General features: G+C 40.8%; 1 protein-coding gene across 5 annotated transcripts in view; it reads left to right on the forward strand.

The window, feature by feature from the left end:
- The first annotated feature begins 870 nt into the window (after positions 1-870).
- Positions 871-20,009, forward strand: part of LOC128693238 (alkylglycerol monooxygenase) — a 67,207-nt gene continuing 48,068 nt past the window's right edge. For 2 of the 5 annotated variants that reach the window (XM_053782774.2, XM_053782779.2), the window contains exon 1: positions 881-1,023. Coding sequence is in view for 1 of the 5 variants with exons in the window: in XM_053782779.2 (XP_053638754.2) it covers positions 905-1,023 (119 nt within the window). In the remaining 4 variants the exon portion in view is untranslated. Of the gene's footprint in view, positions 1,024-20,009 lie in introns of all 5 variants that reach the window. The other 3 variants (XM_053782775.2, XM_053782777.2, XM_053782776.2) reach the window with 2 other exon arrangements.

A 20,009-nucleotide genomic window follows, 5' to 3' on the forward strand; every position in this document is an offset into this window, starting at 1 on the left:
CTAGTGGTTGTAACATACACTTCCACTTGTGAGACACACTTAGTGGTTGTAACACACTTCCTTGTTTTTTATTTTAAGTTGTGTAAGTTTCATTGTGCCATTTTTATTAATCAAATTGGTTTCAGTACAATAACTGCAGAATGTCTCGTCTGATCAGAAATAAGCCACAGTGTATGACTTTATTTGGTTATCTTTGGTTAAGTCAACATAATGTAATTTTTGGGTGCCTATAGTGTGTGTGTATCCTCAACTTAATTTTTTTTTACTCAAGGTCATTGTAGAAGAATAATGTTACGTGTCAAAATCTATATCAAAATTACTTATTTGCATGCAGGCTTCAACGCTGGTCAGTCTCAGAGAGCACTTTGGATTTTGTTAATGGGAAGAAATGGGACAATTGAAATAATGGTTTTCATGAGATAATTTCTTGGGGTTTCATCAGACTGGCTTCAAACCTTTAATAATGATTATAATGGAACTTCTGAGTGGCTTCAGACTTAAAGTGCAGGTATATTTTAGGATACTGGTTTCTGAAATAACATACGTATACTTCTTTGGCTTTGCTTCAGTGTTGTTTCTTATCGCAAGGTTTGAATTATTTTTTTTGGTTGAAGAAATTACTATATTAGTTTGTGAATGCCTCTTCTGATTTGTTTCAAATGTTCATGACAAATATTTAACTGTCTTATAAGCTTACGCCGGGTTTTGCATTATTCATATTGCGTCCACTGAGGTGACTGATATACATCTAGTTGTTACAGAATTTGTAATAATTATATTAATACGGAAACAAGAATATGTAAAAGGAATACCTGCAAGTAGATGTCAGTGGCACGACAAACCCGGAGGGTTAAAAGTGGCATAATTGATGGGGTGTGCGTGCGCATCGCCTTGGAAGGAGTTTATGAGGAAGGTAGTGGGTCCTGGCCCACTCAGTGTACAGAAGTCTTTATATCAAGCCAGAACCAAACCAACTCACCTTCACCATCGTCTCTACTGCAGGCAGAGCTCTAAGTATCCTAGGTATCTATCTATGTTAATGCAAATAGAGCTGTCGGTTTTTTCTTATAAACACTGGACCAGGGATCAAATTTTCTAGGGAAAGAATGTGGAGTAATTTAAATACACTGTAGATATAATTTAGAGAAACATTTTGAACGGTGTGATTGTAATTGTTGTCTTTGAAAATTATATTATTTTACATATTTTAAAATGATGTATTTCATATTACTAAACGTCCTTAGGGGCCAGCCTAGCCAGGTAAAACCTATAACAATCTCATACTTAATACGGAGAAAAATATATACATATATATATATATATATATATATATATATATATATATATATATATATATATATATATATATATATATATATATATATATATGTCGTGCCCAATAGGCAGAACTTGCGATCTTGGCTTAAATAGCAACGATCATCTTGCCATATAAGACAAGTGAAAATTTGTGTATGCAATAATTTGGCCAAAATAATTCTGAACCTAACGAAAAAAAATATATTTCACTGTGTTTGTTTAGTATTAAAATATTGTAAACAAATCTAAAATATATTTAGTTGAGTTAGGCTAAAATAAATTGCGCTTGTTATAATAAGGTTAGGTAAGTTTTCTAAGATTCTTTTGGTGCAAAATTATAAATTTTTACATTAACAGTAATGAAAAAAATATATCTTTAAACGTATAAAAGAAAATTTTAGAAAGGTCTTAATTTTAAATGAGTTCTTGCTAATTGACCAGTTTTACATATTCGGCACGACATTATATATATATATATATATATATATATATATATATATATATATATATATATATATATATATATATATATATATATATATATATATATATATATATATATATGCCGTGCCGAATATGTAAAACTGGTCAATTAGCAAGAACTCATTTAAAATTAAGTCCGTTCTGAAATTTTCTCTTATACGTTTAAAGATATATTTTTTTCATTAATGTTAATGTAAAAAAAATTAATTTTGCACCAAAAGAATCTTAGAAAACTTACCTAACCTTATTATAACAAGCGCAATTTATTTTAGCCTAACCCAGCTAAATATATTTTAGATTTGTTTACAATAATTTAATACTAAACAAACACAGTGAAATATATTTTTTTCGTTAGGTTCAGAATTATTTTGGCGAAATTATTGCATACACAAATTTTTACTTGTCCTATGTGGCAAGATGAGCGTTGCTATTTAAGCCAAGATCGCAAGTTCTGCCTATTGGGCACGACATATATATATATATATATATATATATATATATATATATAATGTGTGTGTCTGTGTGTTTACCCGGAGAGGGTTTCGGGGGTCAATGCCCCCGCGGCCCGGTCTGTGACCAGGCATCATGGTGGATCAGGGCCTGATCAACCAGGCTGTTACTGTTGGCCGCACATAAGAACATAAGAACGAAGGAACACTGCAGCAGGCCTACTGGCCCATGCGAGGCAGGTCCAAGTCTCCTACCGGCTTAAGCCAATGCACCCAACCTAGTCAGGTCAGGTCACCTTGACTTAAGGGAGGAACACGGCAACCGACCTGGTAGCACAAGCTATCAGGTCCAACTCACACCCACCCACATCCACTCATGTATTTATCCAACCTATTTTTAAAGCTACACAACGTTCTGGCCTCTATAACTGTACTTGGGAGTTTGTTCCACTCATCCACAACTATTACCAAACCAGTACTTTCCTATATCCTTCCTGAATCTGAATTTTTCTAACTTAAAACCATTGCTGCGAGTCCTGTCTAGGCTAGATATTTTCAGCACACTATTTACATCCCCTTTATTTATTCCTGTCTTCCATTTATACACCTCAATCATATCCCCCCTAATTCTACGTCTTTCCAGAGAATGAAGATTCAGGGCCCTTAGTCTATCCTCATAGGGAAGGTTTTTGATACATGGGATCAACTTTGTCATCCTCCTTTGTACATTTTCCAGAGCATTTATATCCATTCTGTAATACGGTGACCAAAACTGTGCAGCATAATCTAAATGAGGCCTAACCAAGGATGTATAGAGTTGAAGAACAACCTGAGGACTCCTATTATTTATGCTTCTTGATATAAAGCCAAGGATTCTATTAGCTTTATTGCGAACACTTATGCACTGTTGTCTTGGTTTCAGATTACTGCTAACCAGAACTCCTAAATCTTTTTCGCAATCCGTAACATTAAGATCTACATTATTTAGTTTATATGTGGCATGGTTATTTTCCTGTCCAACATTTAGAACTTTGCATTTGTCTATATTAAACTGCATCTGCCACCTCTCCGACCACTGCATCAGTCTACTCAAATCTTCCTGGAGTGCTCTAATGTCCTCGTCAGAATGAATTCGACGGCCTATTTTGGTGTCATCGGCAAACTTGCTGATGTCGCTCTTTATGCCCTCATCTATGTCGTTTATGTAGATTGTGAACAGCAGGGGGCCCAACACTGACCCCTGTGGAACACCGCTTGTGACGCTTCCCCACTCTGATTTCTCCCCATTTATGCAAACTCTCTGCTGCCTATTTGTCAACCATGCCTCTATCCAGGAAAAAAATTCTCCTCCTATTCCATGTGCTTTAATTTTCCTCAATAGTCCCTGATGTGGGACCCTGTCAAAAGCCTTACTGAAGTCCATGTACACAATATCATATTCATTACCATGATCTACCTCCTCAAATACCTTAGTGAAAAAAGTTAACAAATTCGTAAGGCAGGAACGCCCCTTTATAAAACCATGCTGAGATTCGTTGATTAATTTATGCTTTTCAAGGTGGCTATGAACTGCCTCAGCAATTATTGATTCCATAAATTTTCCCACTATGGAGGTTAGGCTTAGTCTATAGTTTGAAGCTAAGGACCTGTCACCTGCTTTGAAAATAGGTATCACATTTGCCATTTTCCACTTATCTGGCACCATGCCAGTTTGTAGTGATATGTTGAAAAGATTAGCCAAAGGTTTGCTAAGCTCCTCTTTACATTCCTTTAGAACCCTTGCATACAGTTCATCAGGGCCTGGGGATTTGTTAGGTTTTAATTTATCTATTTGCCTAAGGACCATGTCACTTGTGACCCTAATCGTGCACAGTTTATTACCGTCCTGTTCCACATAATTTATCATTTCTGGAATATCGCTGGTATCCTCCTGTGTAAAAACTGAGAGGAAGTATGTGTTAAAACTTCTACACATTTCCTTATCACTGTCAGTGAGCTGACCCGAGGAACTTTTGAGTGGGCCTATCTTGTCCCTGATCTTACTTCTGTATACCTGAAAGAATCCTTTTGGGTTAGTCTTCGAATCTCTTGCAACTTTAACCTCATAATCTCTTTTTGCGTTTCTAATTCCTTTTTTTAGTTCTCTCTTTAACTGAATATATCGATTTCTTAATTGCCCCTCTCCTCTTTTGATTTGTCTATATATGCCTCTCTTTTGACCAATTAGATATTTTAATCTATTGTTCATCCATTTAGGATAATTTTTGTTTGATCTGATTTCCCTATTTGGAACATAATTTGACTGAGCAGCTAGAAATATGCCCTGGAAAGCGTCATATCGGTATCCATCACCACCTACCTGACCCTTAGTCAGGTCATTCCAGTTCAGCCCACCTAAGTAATTTTTCAGTCCTATGAAATCAGCCAAGTGGAAGTCAGGGACAGAGACTTGATTGCCATTATTAGGGGAATTCCATGATATATTAAAACTGAGTGATTTGTGATCACTTTCCCCAAGCTCATCATTAACCTCAAGATTATTAATTAGTGTTTCCCGACTGGCAAGAACCAAGTGAAGGAGGTTATTTCCCCTAGTTGGCTCTGTCACAAACTGTTTTAAAAAACAATCCTGGATCGTATCAAGAAAGTCACCTGACTCTAAATTTCCTGTCAAATTGCTCCAGTCAATCTGTCTATAGTTGAAATCTCCCATTAGCACAACATTTTCGTTTGTAGATGCCTTACGAATTTCGTCCCATAGAACTTTACTGCACTCCCTATCAAGATTTGGGGCCCTGTAAATCACACCCAAAATTAGTTTTTCTCGGCCCTCGAGAAGCTGTAACCAAACAGATTCAGTGGCTGACGCTTCTAATTTTATATCTTGTCTAACACAACAATTTAAATTGTCTCTGACATACATCGCTACTCCACCACCTTTCCTGTTGACCCTGTCAGTGTGGAATAATTTATAGCCTTGTATGTGACATTCAGAGGGCATCTCTCTATCTTTCAGATTGAGCCAGGTCTCTGTTATAGCAATAATATCTATGTTTCCTGCACTTGCAATTAATCTTAGCTCATCTATCTTATTTCTTACACTCCTGCTATTAGTATAGTAAACCTTAAGGGAGCTAGTCCCTTGCTGCCCTCTGCTGTCCCCCTTTGTTTGCTGACCTGATCTATTGTTTTTATTTATAACTTCATGCTGAATGCCTTTTATACATTTACTGTTTCGAACCCTAGTGTTGCAACCTGCTTGTTTCCCACACACACCCATACCTCAATCTTCTATCAGTTTAAAATCATAGGCATTTCACCAATGGCCTTCTCAATCGAGTCTGCAAGTGCTACCACCCCAGCCCCAGAGAGATGTACCCCATCCCTTGCATACATATCATGTTTGCCATAAAAGTTGTACCAGTTGTCAATGAATGGGATTGCAAGTTCCTTGCAGTATCTGTCTAGCCAGCAATTTACACCAATTGCCCTAGACAACCATTCATTTCCTACTCCCCTTCTAGGCAAGATGCTACATATGATTGGGATCCCTCCCTTAGACTTAATAAAATCTATAGCTGACCTGTACTTATCTAGCAGCTCTTCTCTCCTACCCTTCCCAATATCATTTCCACCAGCACTGAGACAGATAATGGGCTTGTTCACATTACCTGACATGATATTATCCAGCCTGTTGACTATGTCCCCAACACCAGCTCCAGGGAAGCACACTCTATCTCTCATCTTCTTATTCCTATTACAAAAAGCACGGTCAATATATCTTACCTGAGAGTCACCAACCACAAGAATGCACTTACCTCCATTAGCAGGGGCAGTAGTACCCTTACCTTCACTGGCCACTGAAGTACATTCATCCTGAAGATCAGAGAAGCGATTTCCTACCTTCAGATCTTCACTCCCATTACTGTGAACCACTCGCCACTTGTAGCAGGTGCTGGGCTGCACCTCACTGCTGGTAGCCGTTGCTACCTCCCCACCTACAGCCTCCTCACAGCGAGAGACAGACTGCACCTCACTGCTAGAAGCCTCATTTCCCACAACTCCAGCCACCTCACACTCTCTCCCAGACCCATTGAGGTGGACCTTCAGCCTCCTAATCTCCTCCTGGAGAAGCAAGACCTCCTCCTTCAACTCTCCAACCTCAATTTTTAAAACACTGCAGAAGCAAGCCATGCTTTGTAACCGTCCACGCTAATCCCCAAAGCAGCTCAGGGTCTGACTTTAGGTGCTTGTCCAAAGCCTTCTTGAAGACAGCCAGGGGTCTGTTGGTAATCTCCCTTATGTATGCTGGGAGGCAGCTGAACAGTCTTTGAACCCCTGACACATTGTGTTGTCTCTTATCGTGCTAGTGGCACCCCTGCTTTTCATTGGGGGGATGTTGCACCGTCTGCCGAGTCTTTTGCTTTCATAGGGAGTGATTTTCGTGTGCAAGTTTGGTACTAATCCCTCTAGGATTTTCCAAGTGTACATAATCATGTATCTCTCCTGACTGCATTCTAGGGAATACAGGTTGAGGACCTTCAAGCGTTCCCAGTAACTGAGGTGTTTTATCGCAGTTATGTGTGCCGTGAAGGTTCTCTGTACATTTTCTAGTCAGCAGTTTCACCTGCCTTGAAAGGCCCTGTTAGTGTGCAGCAATATTCCACCCCTAGTTCTGAAGGTTTTCATTATCCATCCTATCATTTTTCTAGCAGATACAATTGATACACTGTTATGGTTTTTGAAGGTGAGATCCTCTGACATGATCACTTCCACGTCTTTTACATTAGTTTTTCGCTCTATTGTGTGGTTGAAATTTGTTTTATACTCTGATGTAGTTTTAATTTCCTCATGTTTTCCATATCGGAGTAATTGAAATTTCTCATCATTGAACTTCATGTTGTTTTCTGCAGCCCATTTAAAGATTTGGTTGATGTCCGCCTGGAGTCTTGCGGTGTCTTCAGTGGAGGACACTGCCATGCAAATTCGGGTGTCATCTGCAAAGGAAGACACGGTGCTGTGGCTTACATTTCTGTCTAAATTCAAATTCAAATTCAAATTCAAATTCAAAGTTTATTCTCTATAAAGATTACAATGTTGAATTTACAGAATTTGGTTGTTGTGTGGTTTACATGTAGTTAAATAATGATTACAGAGTGTACCACTAGAACGCCTAGCATGGCTAGGCATTTCGGGCAGACTTAGTTTAATTCTTTATTTTAAAATATTACAAATTATGAGGTAAGTTGGTATTATGGCTAAGTGACTAAATACTAGTTTGTGAGTTTAGCAATGTGAATGCTTTTGTTTTGGCACAGTACATAGTTTCAGTATTGGAGTATCATAGGATTCATTATTTTAAGATTGAGATTAATATTTCTGTTTATGGTCAAATGGGTGAGTGAGTGTAAGTGTGAGCCACCAGGTGGTATTCGTGTAGTTAGTTGATGGGGTGTATCAGGGAGATAAGATGTTTTCTAATGGTAGTTTTGAAGGTGATGAATGTGTCTGCAGTTCTAGAGTTCTCAGGTAGGGTGTTCCAGATTTTAGGGCCTTTGACATACATTGAATTTTTGTAAAGGTTTAGTCGGACACGGGGAATGTCGCAGAGATGTTTGTGTCTGGTGTTATGCCTGTGGGTTCTGTCACAACTATCAAGAAAGCGTTTTAGGTCAAGGTTGATATTGGAGTTTAAGGTCCTGTAGATGTAGATTGCACAGTAGTAAGTGTGGATGTACTGAACAGGGAGTAAGTTTAGATCTATGAAGAGTGGGGGGAGGGGGGTGTTGCCAGGGATGGAATTTAGTGATTATTCTTACTGCAGCTTTTTGTTGGGTTATTATTGGCTTTAGGTGTGTTGCTGCAGTTGATCCCCAAGCACAAATAGCATAGGTGAGGTATGGATATATAAGTGAATGGTATAGTGTGATAAGGGCAGTTTGCGGCACGTAGTATCGTATCTTGGAGAGGATCCCAACTGTTTTGGATACTTTTTTGGTTATGTGTTGGATATGGGTGCTGAAATTCAGGTTGTTGTCAATGTATAGGCCTAGGAATTTGCCCTCATTATGTCTGGTAATTAGAGTGTTGTCGATCTTAATGTTGATTTGTGCATCTCCTGCTCTGCTACCAAACATAATATAGTAGGTTTTGTCAGTGTTAAGCGTAAGTTTATTGGCTGTCATTCAAGTCGATATTTTGATCAGCTCCTCGTTAACAATGGTGTTGAGGGTGGCAAGATTATGGTGAGAGATGACATAAGTCGTGTCGTCAGCAAAGAGAATGGGTTTCAGGTGTTGGGATACGTTTGGAAGATCATTGATGTATATGAGGAAGAGCAGGGGACGGAATGGAAATATAAACACATATGCAGTATAATGTGATCCTTTACTGACTACGTTTCGCCCACACAGTGGGCTTTTTCAAGTCACAAACAGAACTACCTGGGGTGGAAGGAACGCGAGTATTTATAGTCATAAATACTCGCGTTCCTTCCACCCCAGGTAGTTCTGTTTGTGACTTGAAAAAGCCCACTGTGTGGGCGAAACGTAGTCAATAAAGGGTCACATTATACTGCATATGTGTTTATATTTCCATTGTGTCGGTATTTTATACCATTTATTTCCACAAGAGCAGGGGACCAAGGACACTTCCCTGCGGAACTCCAGTATCAAGTGGCCGTGTTATTGATGCTGTGTCTTTAATGGTGACATACTGATACCTATTAGTAAGGTAAGATTTGAAATAAGCAAGCGCATGGCCTCTTATACCATAATGGTCAAGTTTGTGGAGTAGGATGTCGTGGTCTACTGTGTCAAAAGCTTTTCTTAGGTCAATAAAAATTCCTAGTGGATATTCCTTATTTTCCAATGCTGTGTAAAGCAGATCTAGCATTTTTATGATTGCATCATTAGTGCTTTTATTTTTCCTGAATCCAAATTGGCAGGGGTTGAGTATGTTTTGTGTTGTTATAAATGAATATAGTCTCCTGTGCATGAGTTTCTCAAAGATTTTGGACAGCAATGGTAAGTTTGATATTGGCCTATAGTTGTTTAAGTCTGTAGCCTCACCACCTTTATGTATTGGTGTAACCCTTGCCATCTTGAGTAGTTTCGGGAAGGTGCTAGTTTCTAGTGACTTGTTAAAAAGTAATGAAATAGCATGCGAAAGGATATGTCAGATATGAGGATGAGGAACAGGATGGGAGCGAGTACTGTGCCTTGTGGAACAGAACTTTTCACCGTAGCTGCCTTAGAATTAAAGATCCATCTACCAATTTTTGCTGTTATTATTATAATCATGGGAAAGCGCTAAACCCGTAGGATTATACAGCGCATGTAGGGGGCGGGATGGAAGGTATTCAGGCTCAATTCAGGGAACTGGAGCACAGATCCAATTTCCTAGATCAAGAGCCCCTCGCCAGCATCAAGGAACCTCCCTTGAGGGGAACTTTTCCTGTTATTCCGTTATCAAGCATTTTGTGCGCTATTACACCATGGTCACACTTGTCAAAGGCTTTTGCAAAGTCTGTGTATATTATGTCTACGTTTTGTTTGTCTTCAAGAGCATGCAGGACCTTGTCATAGTGGTCCAGTAGTTGGGACAGACAGGAGAGACCTGCTCTAAACCCATGCTGCCTTGGGTTGTGTAACTGATGGGTGGCGATCTTGCTTCTTAGAGGTAGATGTGTTTATGAAAGCTTTTCGAGGTTTGTATGTACTATAACCTTGGCCGACACTCACACAGTGTTGGCCTTAGTCTCCCCTACCCCTACTGGCCATCTTCCACATTAACACCACTCATCAACCTTCACAAATTGCACAACACTTCCACAATTTACATTGAAACGATGCACTGTAATGACTTCTCGCTGTACTGGAATTTTCCCAAGGTAATCACACCGAGTCCTGTTCAGTCTTGACCTGGCCAGTCTCTTATTAGGAGTTATCCTTGAAAATCCTGCAGCTAGTCCGCCATGCCAGCGTACATGTTGTTTATGTTTATTTATTATTAAATTATTGTAAACTTATCTAAAATACATTTAGTTGGACTAGGCTAAATTAAATTGCGCTTGTTATAGGGCCCGGTGGCCTGGTGGCTAAAGCTCCCGCTTCACACACGGAGGGCCCGGGTTCGATTCCCGGCGGGTGGAAACATTTCGACACGTTTCCTTACACCTGTTGTCCTGTTCACCTAGCAGCAAATAGGTACCTGGGTGTTAGTCGACTGGTGTGGGTCGCATCCTGGGGGACAAGATTAAGGACCCCAATGGAAATAAGTTAGACAGTCCTCGATGACGCACTGACTTTCTTGGGTTATCCTGGGTGGCTAACCCTCCGGGGTTAAAAATCCGAACGAAATCTTATCTTATCTTATCTCTTATAATAAGGTTAAATAAGTTTTCTAAGGTTCTTTGGGTACAAAATTATTGATTTTTACATTAACATAAATGAAAAATATATCTTTAAACGTATAAGAGAAAATTTTGGAAAGGACTTAATTTTAAGAGTGGTACTGATCAATAACAACACTGACTAGCCAAGGACTCGAACCCATGATGTTTTGGCCCGCTTCATGGTGAGCGAAAACACATGATGCTCTAGTCCACGGGACCACACAATCCTCAAGAATGATGCACCCAGCCTATCGTAAGGGTTCTTGAATGGAGATATCACAGGTTGAAAGTAGACACACTTGTAGGATGGTAGATATATTGTCAGACTGAGATGAGAGATGGAGCCCGGTGCCAAGCCTGTTCACGTCTTGTAGGTCTGCCGCCGAGTGAGAGCGGGACAAAGGGATCACTGCCCATGTGTATGCCCATGACGTCACTCCAAGCCAAAGGCCTACGAGGGATCTCGTGTCTAAAGCACATGGAGGATACTAATATGCTATGCTATATAATACAGGGGATACAGGGATCAGCAACTATGCTGACAGCTCGGTCATGTTACGTATGTCGTCCCGACATACACTACTATCTATAGGCTGAACAGGCAGGCGGATCTGGGCTGATTCTATACAATAACAAATGCATATATAACTTAGAACTAATGGATGGTACAACATGATTTTGACGTAATGGGTGTTAACGTAATCATTACAAACTATAAGTACAAATCATTATACAATATGGATGGAATTGATCGATCGATCTGTATTCATGCACTCTACGGATTCTGAGGAAGAATAATTATATACAAAGAAGTGTTTAACAGAAAGGCAGATTCGGTGCACACAAATCTAGACTGTTAATTCTCAGAATACGGAGGGAACGTGAACACGAAAATTTCTGACAAACTGATCAGCTAATAATAAAACACACAATTGACAAATTCATTCATCTCGGACATCTAATTATACAGACTATGTACATTTAAACCCAATTCTGCGAGGGTAAGGTTTACGTATGCAGAATGGTTATCATCTCTGGGAGGGTCGAATTCCTCTGCAATGGCTAACACATGCCTTGACTGAGAGAGATCTGAAGGAATATCTACAAAAGATACTTGCGGGTTTCTCATTACTTGTCGAGTACGCAAGGAGTAACGACATTCAGGTTGAGTATCTGACTGAGTATCTGAGGTAGAGAGTACAGGATCAGGAGGATTGTCAGAGTCTGTCTCATTAGTCTGGGTATCAATATCCTCAACATCGCATACTAATTTCATATGATCTTATACTTATTTCCAGTGATATGTTCAACTACTCGATAAGGTCCGACAAACTTTTGATCAAGCTTTGGCATTGCAGACGTTTTGTTAAAGTTAATCAGCATAACTCTCGAACCTACTTTGATTTTAGATGGCTTTGCTCGAGTGTTTGCGACTCTTGTAAATTCTGCTGTTGATTTATGAAGTGTTTCACGGATTCTTCTAAAAACACTTTGAGCTAAGCTGGTACGAGTTGCTACGAAATCATCAGGGTTGTAATTAGGTTTCGGAGTAGAATATAACAACTCATAGGGTAAACGCTTGTCTACACCATACAATGCATAATGTGGAGTATCACCTATGGAAGCATTGTAAGCAGAATTTATGGCACACTGGACATCTGGTATAACTTCATCCCAAGTTTCACTATTGGGGTTGATAGTGGCTCTCAGAACATCAAGTACTTTCTTATTTGTTCTTTCGGCTAACCCATTGCTGGCAGGATGATGAGGAACAATGGTGGATTTAGAGATCTTGTATAAAGTACACAAATTTTCAAGAATCTCATTACAGAATTCACCTCCATTATCTGTTACTAAGGACTTTGGGGTGGTATGCCTGCAGATAATGCGTTCTTTAAACGCTTTAGCTACTGTCTCTGCAGTCTTATCTGCAATAGGAACTAGCTCACAATATCTGGTGAAATGGTCTACCATAACACACAGATGTTTGTTGCCTTGGAGGGAACATTTAAAATTAGTTAACAAATCAAGGGCAACTCTTTCCCACGGTTCGCTAGTGGTTGGGTACACTTGGATTGGGTTAGGACCATTGACATTTCCTTTATGCTGCATACAGACACTACATTTCTTAACATACTCGGAAATGTCAGTTGCCATACGTGGCCAAAAGTATTTCATTCTGGCTTGTTTCACAGAACGATCCATACCAGGGTGTGCAACACCTGGTGCATCATGAACTAGCTGTAGAGCTACGTTCACTAGTGACTGTGGAATTACTAACTGGTAAACTCTTCTGCTTGGAGTACCCAACTCGGCTGTTCGATACAGTAATTCCTGACTCATTACAAAGTCACTAATGGGTGCTGGTGGCTTTACAGCAAGAATGAGACCTTCCTGGAGAAGGAATCGAATCACACCAGACCACATGGGATCTATTCTTTGTGCAGTTTTGACATCCTCGACAGTAAATGGAGGATCTGCAGTAACTACACTAACGTGTCGCGATAAAGCATCTGCGACTACATTTGACTTGCCAGGTAAATGTTCAAAAGTGGGATTGAACTCTTGGATAGTCAAGGACCATCTGGCTAACCTTCCAGTAGGCTGTTTGTTCTGGAATAAAGGTATCAGTGGCGCATGATCTGTCAAGACATGAACAGGGTACTGGTAAATGATGTCTCGGAAGTGCTTTAAAGACCACACTATTGCTAAAGCTTCTTGCTCCGTTACTGTATAATTACGTTCAGCCTTCGTAAGGACTCGGCTAGCAAATGCAACTGCGTTGTACTTGCTATCAGTCTTCTGAGCTAGTACGGCACCTATGCCAATGGAACTAGCATCAGTTGTCAGATAGAAGGGCTTAGAAAAATCTGGGAATTTCAAAATGGGAGCAGATGTTAGCTTTTCTTTTAGAGTTTGGAATGCTGTTTCTTGACGGAAGGTCCAACTAAAAGGAGCATCTTTCTTAAGCAACTCAGTTAGAGGAGCAGCTATGGAAGAAAAATTAGCAATGAAAGATCTATAAAAACCTGCTAAGCCCACAAAGGATCTTACGGCATCAGCGGTTTGGGGAGTTGGAAAATTTAGTACTGCTGTTACTTTACTTTGGTCAGTCGTAACCCCTCTAGGAGTGACTACGTGACCAAGAAACTTAATTTCTGATCTGAAAAATTGGCATTTAGACAGTTTGATCTTTAAATTTGCTTCTTCAAGCTTTCCAAGTACTGTATCAAGTCTTTTCAGATGTGTGTCCACGTCTTCGGACATGACGATTACGTCGTCTAAGTACACCATAAGTGCTTTACCTATCAGACCTCTAAAGATATTGGTCATGAGTCTAGAGAACGTGATAGGAGACGATCGTAATCCAAACGCCATACGGAGGAAATGATAATGACCTGTGGGAGTGGAGAAAGCTGTTAACTCTTGGCTGTCCTCGTGAAGAGGGACTTGCCAAAACCCTTGTAACAAGTCTAGGGTCGAGAAGACTTTGTTATCTCCGATATTGCGTAAAAGGTCACCTAGTACAGGAAGTGGGAAACGATCTGGAATGGTTTTCGCGTTTAACTTCCTAAAGTCAATCACCGGGCGCCAAGTGCCATCCTTCTTAGGCACTAGGATCAAGGGCGCATTCCAGGGTGAATTGCTATGTGCAATAACTCCATCATTGAGCATTTGATTGATCAGTTCCTCTGCGACAGCAACTTGTGAATGAGGCATTCTGTACGCAGGTATGTAAATAGGTCTAGTACCAGGTTCAAGTGGAATACGATGGGACAATAAGTTCGTTATACCCATCTTCTCACCTGGTAAGGCAATAGCTTTACGACGTTTGTTCAACAGAGTCAACAAACGCTTGACTTCGTCTGGGAAGTCAGTAGGAGCTAAGTCTTTCTCCTCAACTGGTGAAACAGATTGATCCGGAGAAGTGGATGAGGTCTCCCCGGTAGAAATAGCACCGACCCACTGGTCAGGTGACACGTCATCCTGTACTTGAACAGGGTAAGGATAGTGAACTAGGTCAACGAGGTTGGTATTTGCTCTGAGACGAACACTGTGACCCAAAGTGTTAGCAAGGAGTAAATGGATCTTACTGTCTCTTACAATGTGTAAGGAAGGTTCAACAAATAAACCTTTGACCTTGCAGGAATCACTGTCAACTAGGACGGTATCACCATCTGGAACATTAGGAACAACAACAGACACTCTAGTGAGAACACTAGCTGTAACAGAGACGTCTTTCTGCAGACAGCATGTCACATCAACAAGAGATGGCATTACTAGTTGCAAGTAATCGTTTTCTGACAAGGCATCCCCTGTGGCGAAACTACTACTCGAACTAGCAGTCATTGCAGGGATAGGCTGTGCACTCAAGGCAGTCTGAGTGTCCCCGGACACTTGAGGCAACGGAACACTATCCTGCAAGTCTGAAGGTATAGGTGGAACACAGATGGGAGTGACAGAATTACTAGTGCCTGACCGCTCGGCTACGTTAATAAGTAATTCACGGATCTATAGGAACTTAATCTGAACTTCACATTTCGCAGCACTTTAACAAATCTCAGATACAAGCTGTGAGAACAAACACATTGCTCAAGGGCTAGGTATTGTCTTTCAGTCAGTAAGGGAATGTTGGTACTGTGGACTGATTCATATTGACTTTGACTGGAATGATACACTAAGTGAACATTCAAAAATGACTGGGACATCTTCTCAGTGAAAATACTGAAGGGCATAAGTCAAGAAAAATGGAGAGAATGACACAATAAGCTTAAATGGAAAAAAATGCTTAACTATTCTGCATAAGTAATTAAAATTTTACAAGTTACACAGAAGCAAGGAACTCACACAAGAAAAAAAAAATGTGCAACTTAACAAACACTGAAAATCAAGAGAACTTGTACTTGCTCAAATCTAATATGCTCAATTTTTACTTTAAATTGAATAAATGGCACAGTGAGTTGTCTTTACTTTCAATGCAACAAGGAAAATACACAATAAAATGATAAAATGGACTCAATAAACTTGTGCAAAAATTGAAACAAACACACAATTCACTGAAATAAAAATTAAAATGACAGACAGAATAAAATACTATGCACAGAACAGAGCATAAGAAACTGCACTGTAATAAACTGTATTGCACAACACTGAATAAAATTTTCTGCAAGAAAAACTTTAATAGCAACACAATATTTGCACAAGAATTATTGCAAAATGAGTCAATGTGCAATAATAAAAATTATAACACACAAGAAAAGAAATATATCAAGGAATGAACACTTTAACTCTTAACTGCACTTAAACAATACTTAACAAGCAAAAGAACAATTTACTTTAAAAGGAGAACTTAAAAATTGCACTAAGAGTGAATTTGTTCAATAAAACATGAAAAAAAAAAAATTAATAGGTGCAAAAAACACACAACAAAAAGAAATACAACACTTACAGTGATGCAGAACACAAAACATCAACATAAACTCAGTACTAGAATTTTCTTGCAATGAAACTTGATGTTTTTTTTAAAAAATTTTGTAAACAGATTTCTTGCTGGAGCTTTAAAAATGGCACTATTGTCTGTGGAAATAAGACAAATTAAACACTGGCTGAATAAAGGAATATGAACACAAGAATGTTCAACACACAGGGAACAAAAATAAAATTACACAAATGCTGGGAAGAAAAAAAAAATAACAGACAACACTGAGTTGTGATGCAGAATATGAGGTGAAAAATTTACTGAGTTAATACACTGGAATTCTGAAGTTTAAACACAAGTTCTATACTGCTCATATGTTGCACACACAACAAAGGAAACACTAAGTACTTACTTCAAGTGTGTATAAAAAGAAACACAACACAACAGATATAAAATAATACACGAAAATTAACACTGAATTAAGGAGATTAAAAGAAATTAATAGAATCAGTACATGATAAACACTGAGTCTGATCAAGAGTCACTGAATGTCACTAAGAGAAAAATTCACTGGGAACACAAAAGAAATGTCTCAACACTCGCAAATGTCTCTAAAAAAAAAATATTATAGCTGTAACACTTGAAAAAATGAGATTGATGGATTGTTTTTATCGTCTTGCTGCTGTCCTCTGCACAGATGATCGTAGAATTGCGCTTAAATCGGCGAGAGACAACACATAGGAGGCTTTTAAAGATGGCGCGCCACTCTCTAGCTCTTGACCCCCTATGTGGTCCTTAAAATATGGTGCTACAACCCTTAGCAGAGCACCAAAACACTGATGAGGTAGGTGAGTTGTAATGGCCGACTGTAGCTGGGTTTGTGGGTAAAGCTGAGCGAGGCGTCTGAGACCGGCAATGGTGCGACACACGTGATCGTGAGTGGCTGGGCTTATGGGTTGAACGTCGTAAGCCTCACTGAGAAAACCCACACTGCCGCGAAGATAATTCTAAGCCGGCTGGCTTAGAAGAAACCCACGAAATACTACAACACCACAAGGATGACAAGGAGCACTCAGAATGCTTGGAACTTGAATCACAAGCGATGAAGACTAGTCACGTGGCTTGCCTGAGTACTGGGGTAAGACACCTGGGTTAGTTGCTAGCTGGCTTATCTTAACCCTTCACACAGAATAGCTTGATAACTTCACACGATGAGCACAGCAGGGGTGGAAGCTGGCTTGGCAGGCAAAATAATTGGATGGAGTAGGCTAGGCTGGACTGGACTCGGGTGTTCTGACTCCCCCACCACAGACTGGAAGCTGGCTTATTTTGCAAACTCGGGTCAACCCCTCGGGAGTAATGCAAAAGCAGATAACCACTAATACAAAGAGACTGACCAGTGAATAATGTAGAAGCTGGTAGAGTAGCTGGCTTGAGGTAGCTGGATGGGGTGAACCTCGGTAGTCGATAGGCCTACTGGTCACACGAAATGGCCGTCTTGCTGGTCGACAATTTTATCTCCAGAAATCGCTGTAATCGTCAGAATTACAGGCTCACCGCTGTCACCATTTATCGTAAGGGTTCTTGAATGGAGATATCACAGGTTGAAAGTAGACACACTTGTAGGATGGTAGATATATTGTCAGACTGAGATGAGAGATGGAGCCCGGTGCCAAGCCTGTTCACGTCTTGTAGGTCTGCCGCCGAGTGAGAGCGGGACAAAGGGATCACTGCCCATGTGTATGCCCATGACGTCACTCCAAGCCAAAGGCCTACGAGGGATCTCGTGTCTAAAGCACATGGAGGATACTAATATGCTATGCTATATAATACAGGGGATACAGGGATCAGCAACTATGCTGACAAGCCAAGTTAGGTGTTTTACTCATCATCCGAGGATATACGGTGGTGTGGATGCTTCTGAGCTAATTTTATTCTACCCCTTGTTTGGTGTACTAGCCCAACGAGCAGCATTTTATATTATTGTACCCATAAACGAGTGGTATTGATCAATAACAACACTGCGACTAGCCAAGGAGTCGAACTCATTCTGCTTTGCCCCGCCTCATGGTGAGAGAAAACACATGACGCTGGAAGCAACAAGGTGGTGTGATGGTGACCATGTGGGTGGTAGTGTTGGTGACCCAGTGTGGGTGGAAGTGTGGACGATGGGTGACTAAGCAGGTGAGCGTGCAGTTCGTGTGGACAGTAATTAGGGTGGCTGGTGGCTACGGGGTCGAGTCCAAGCTCCTGTGTGTACTCACCTAGTTGTACTCACCTAGTTGAGGTTGCGGGGGTCGAGTCCGAGCTCCTGGCCCCGCCTCTTCACTGATCGCTACTAGGTCACTCTCCCTGAGCCGTGACCTTTATCATACCTCTGCTTAAAGCTATGTATGGATCCTGCCTCCACTACATCGCTTCCCAAACTATTCCACTTACTGACTACTCTGTGGCTGAAGAAATACTTCCTAACATCCCTGTGATTCATCTGTGTCTTCAGTTTCCAACTGTGTCCCCTTGTTACTGTGTCCAATCTCTGGAACATCCTGTCTTTGTCCACCTTGTCAATTCCTCTCAGTATTTTGTATGTCGTTATCATGTCCCCCCTATCTCTCCTGTCCTCCAGTGTCGTCAGGTTGATTTCCCTTAACCTCTCCTCGTAGGACATACCTCTTAGCTCTGGGACTAGTCTTGTTGCAAACCTTTGCACTTTCTCTAGTTTCTTCACGTGCTTGGCTAGGTGTGGGTTCCAAACTGGTGCCGCATACTCCAATATGGGCCTAACGTACACGGTGTACAGGGTCCTGAATGATTCCTTATTAAGATGTCGGAATGCTGTTCTGAGGTTTGCTAGGCGCCCATATGCTGCAGCAGTTATTTGGTTGATGTGCGCTTCAGGAGATGTGCCTGGTGTTATACTCACCCCAAGATCTTTTTCCTTGAGTGAGGTTTGTAGTCTCTGACCCCCTAGACTGTACTCCGTCTGCGGCCTTCTTTGCCCTTCCCCAATCTTCATGACTTTGCACTTGGTGGGATTGAACTCCAGGAGCCAATTGCTGGACCAGGTCTGCAGCCTGTCCAGATCCCTTTGTAGTTCTGCCTGGTCTTCGATCGAGTGAATTCTTCTCATCAACTTCACGTCATCTGCAAACAGGGACACCTCAGAGTCTATTCCTTCCGTCATGTCGTTCACAAATACCAGAAACAGCACTGGTCCTAGGACTGACCCCTGCGGGACCCCGCTGGTCACAGGTGCCCACTCTGACACCTCGCCACGTACCATGACTCGCTGCTGTCTTCCTGACAAGTATTCCCTGATCCATTGTAGTGCCTTCCCTGTTATCCCTGCTTGGTCCTCCAGTTTTTGCACCAATCTCTTGTGTGGAACTGTGTCAAACGCCTTCTTGCAGTCCAAGAAAATGCAATCCACCCACCCTTCTCTCTCTTGTCTTACTGCTGTCACCATGTCATAGAACTCCAGTAGGTTTGTGACAGGATTTCCCGTCCCTGAAACCATGTTGGCTGCTGTTGATGAGATCGTTCCTTTCTAGGTGTTCCACCACTCTTCTCCTGATAATCTTCTCCATGATTTTGCATACTATACATGTCAGTGACACTGGTCTGTAGTTTAATGCTTCATGTCTGTCTCCTTTTTTAAAGATTGGGACTACATTTGCTGTCTTCCATGCCTCAGGCAATCTCCCTGTTTCGATAGATGTATTGAATATTGTTGTTAGGGGTACACATAGCGCCTCTGCTCCCTCTCTCAATACCCATGGGGAGATGTTATCTGGCCCCATTGCCTTTGAGGTATCTAGCTCACTCAGAAGCCTCTTCACTTCTTCCTCGGTTGTGTGCACTGTGTCCACCACTTGGTGGTGTGCCCCACCTCTCCGTCTTTCTGGAGTCCCTTCTGTCTCCTCTGTGAACACTTCTTTGAATCTCT

Source organism: Cherax quadricarinatus, chromosome 28, assembly GCF_038502225.1.
Source record: "Cherax quadricarinatus isolate ZL_2023a chromosome 28, ASM3850222v1, whole genome shotgun sequence".
Taxonomy (NCBI): Eukaryota; Metazoa; Arthropoda; class Malacostraca; order Decapoda; family Parastacidae; genus Cherax; species Cherax quadricarinatus.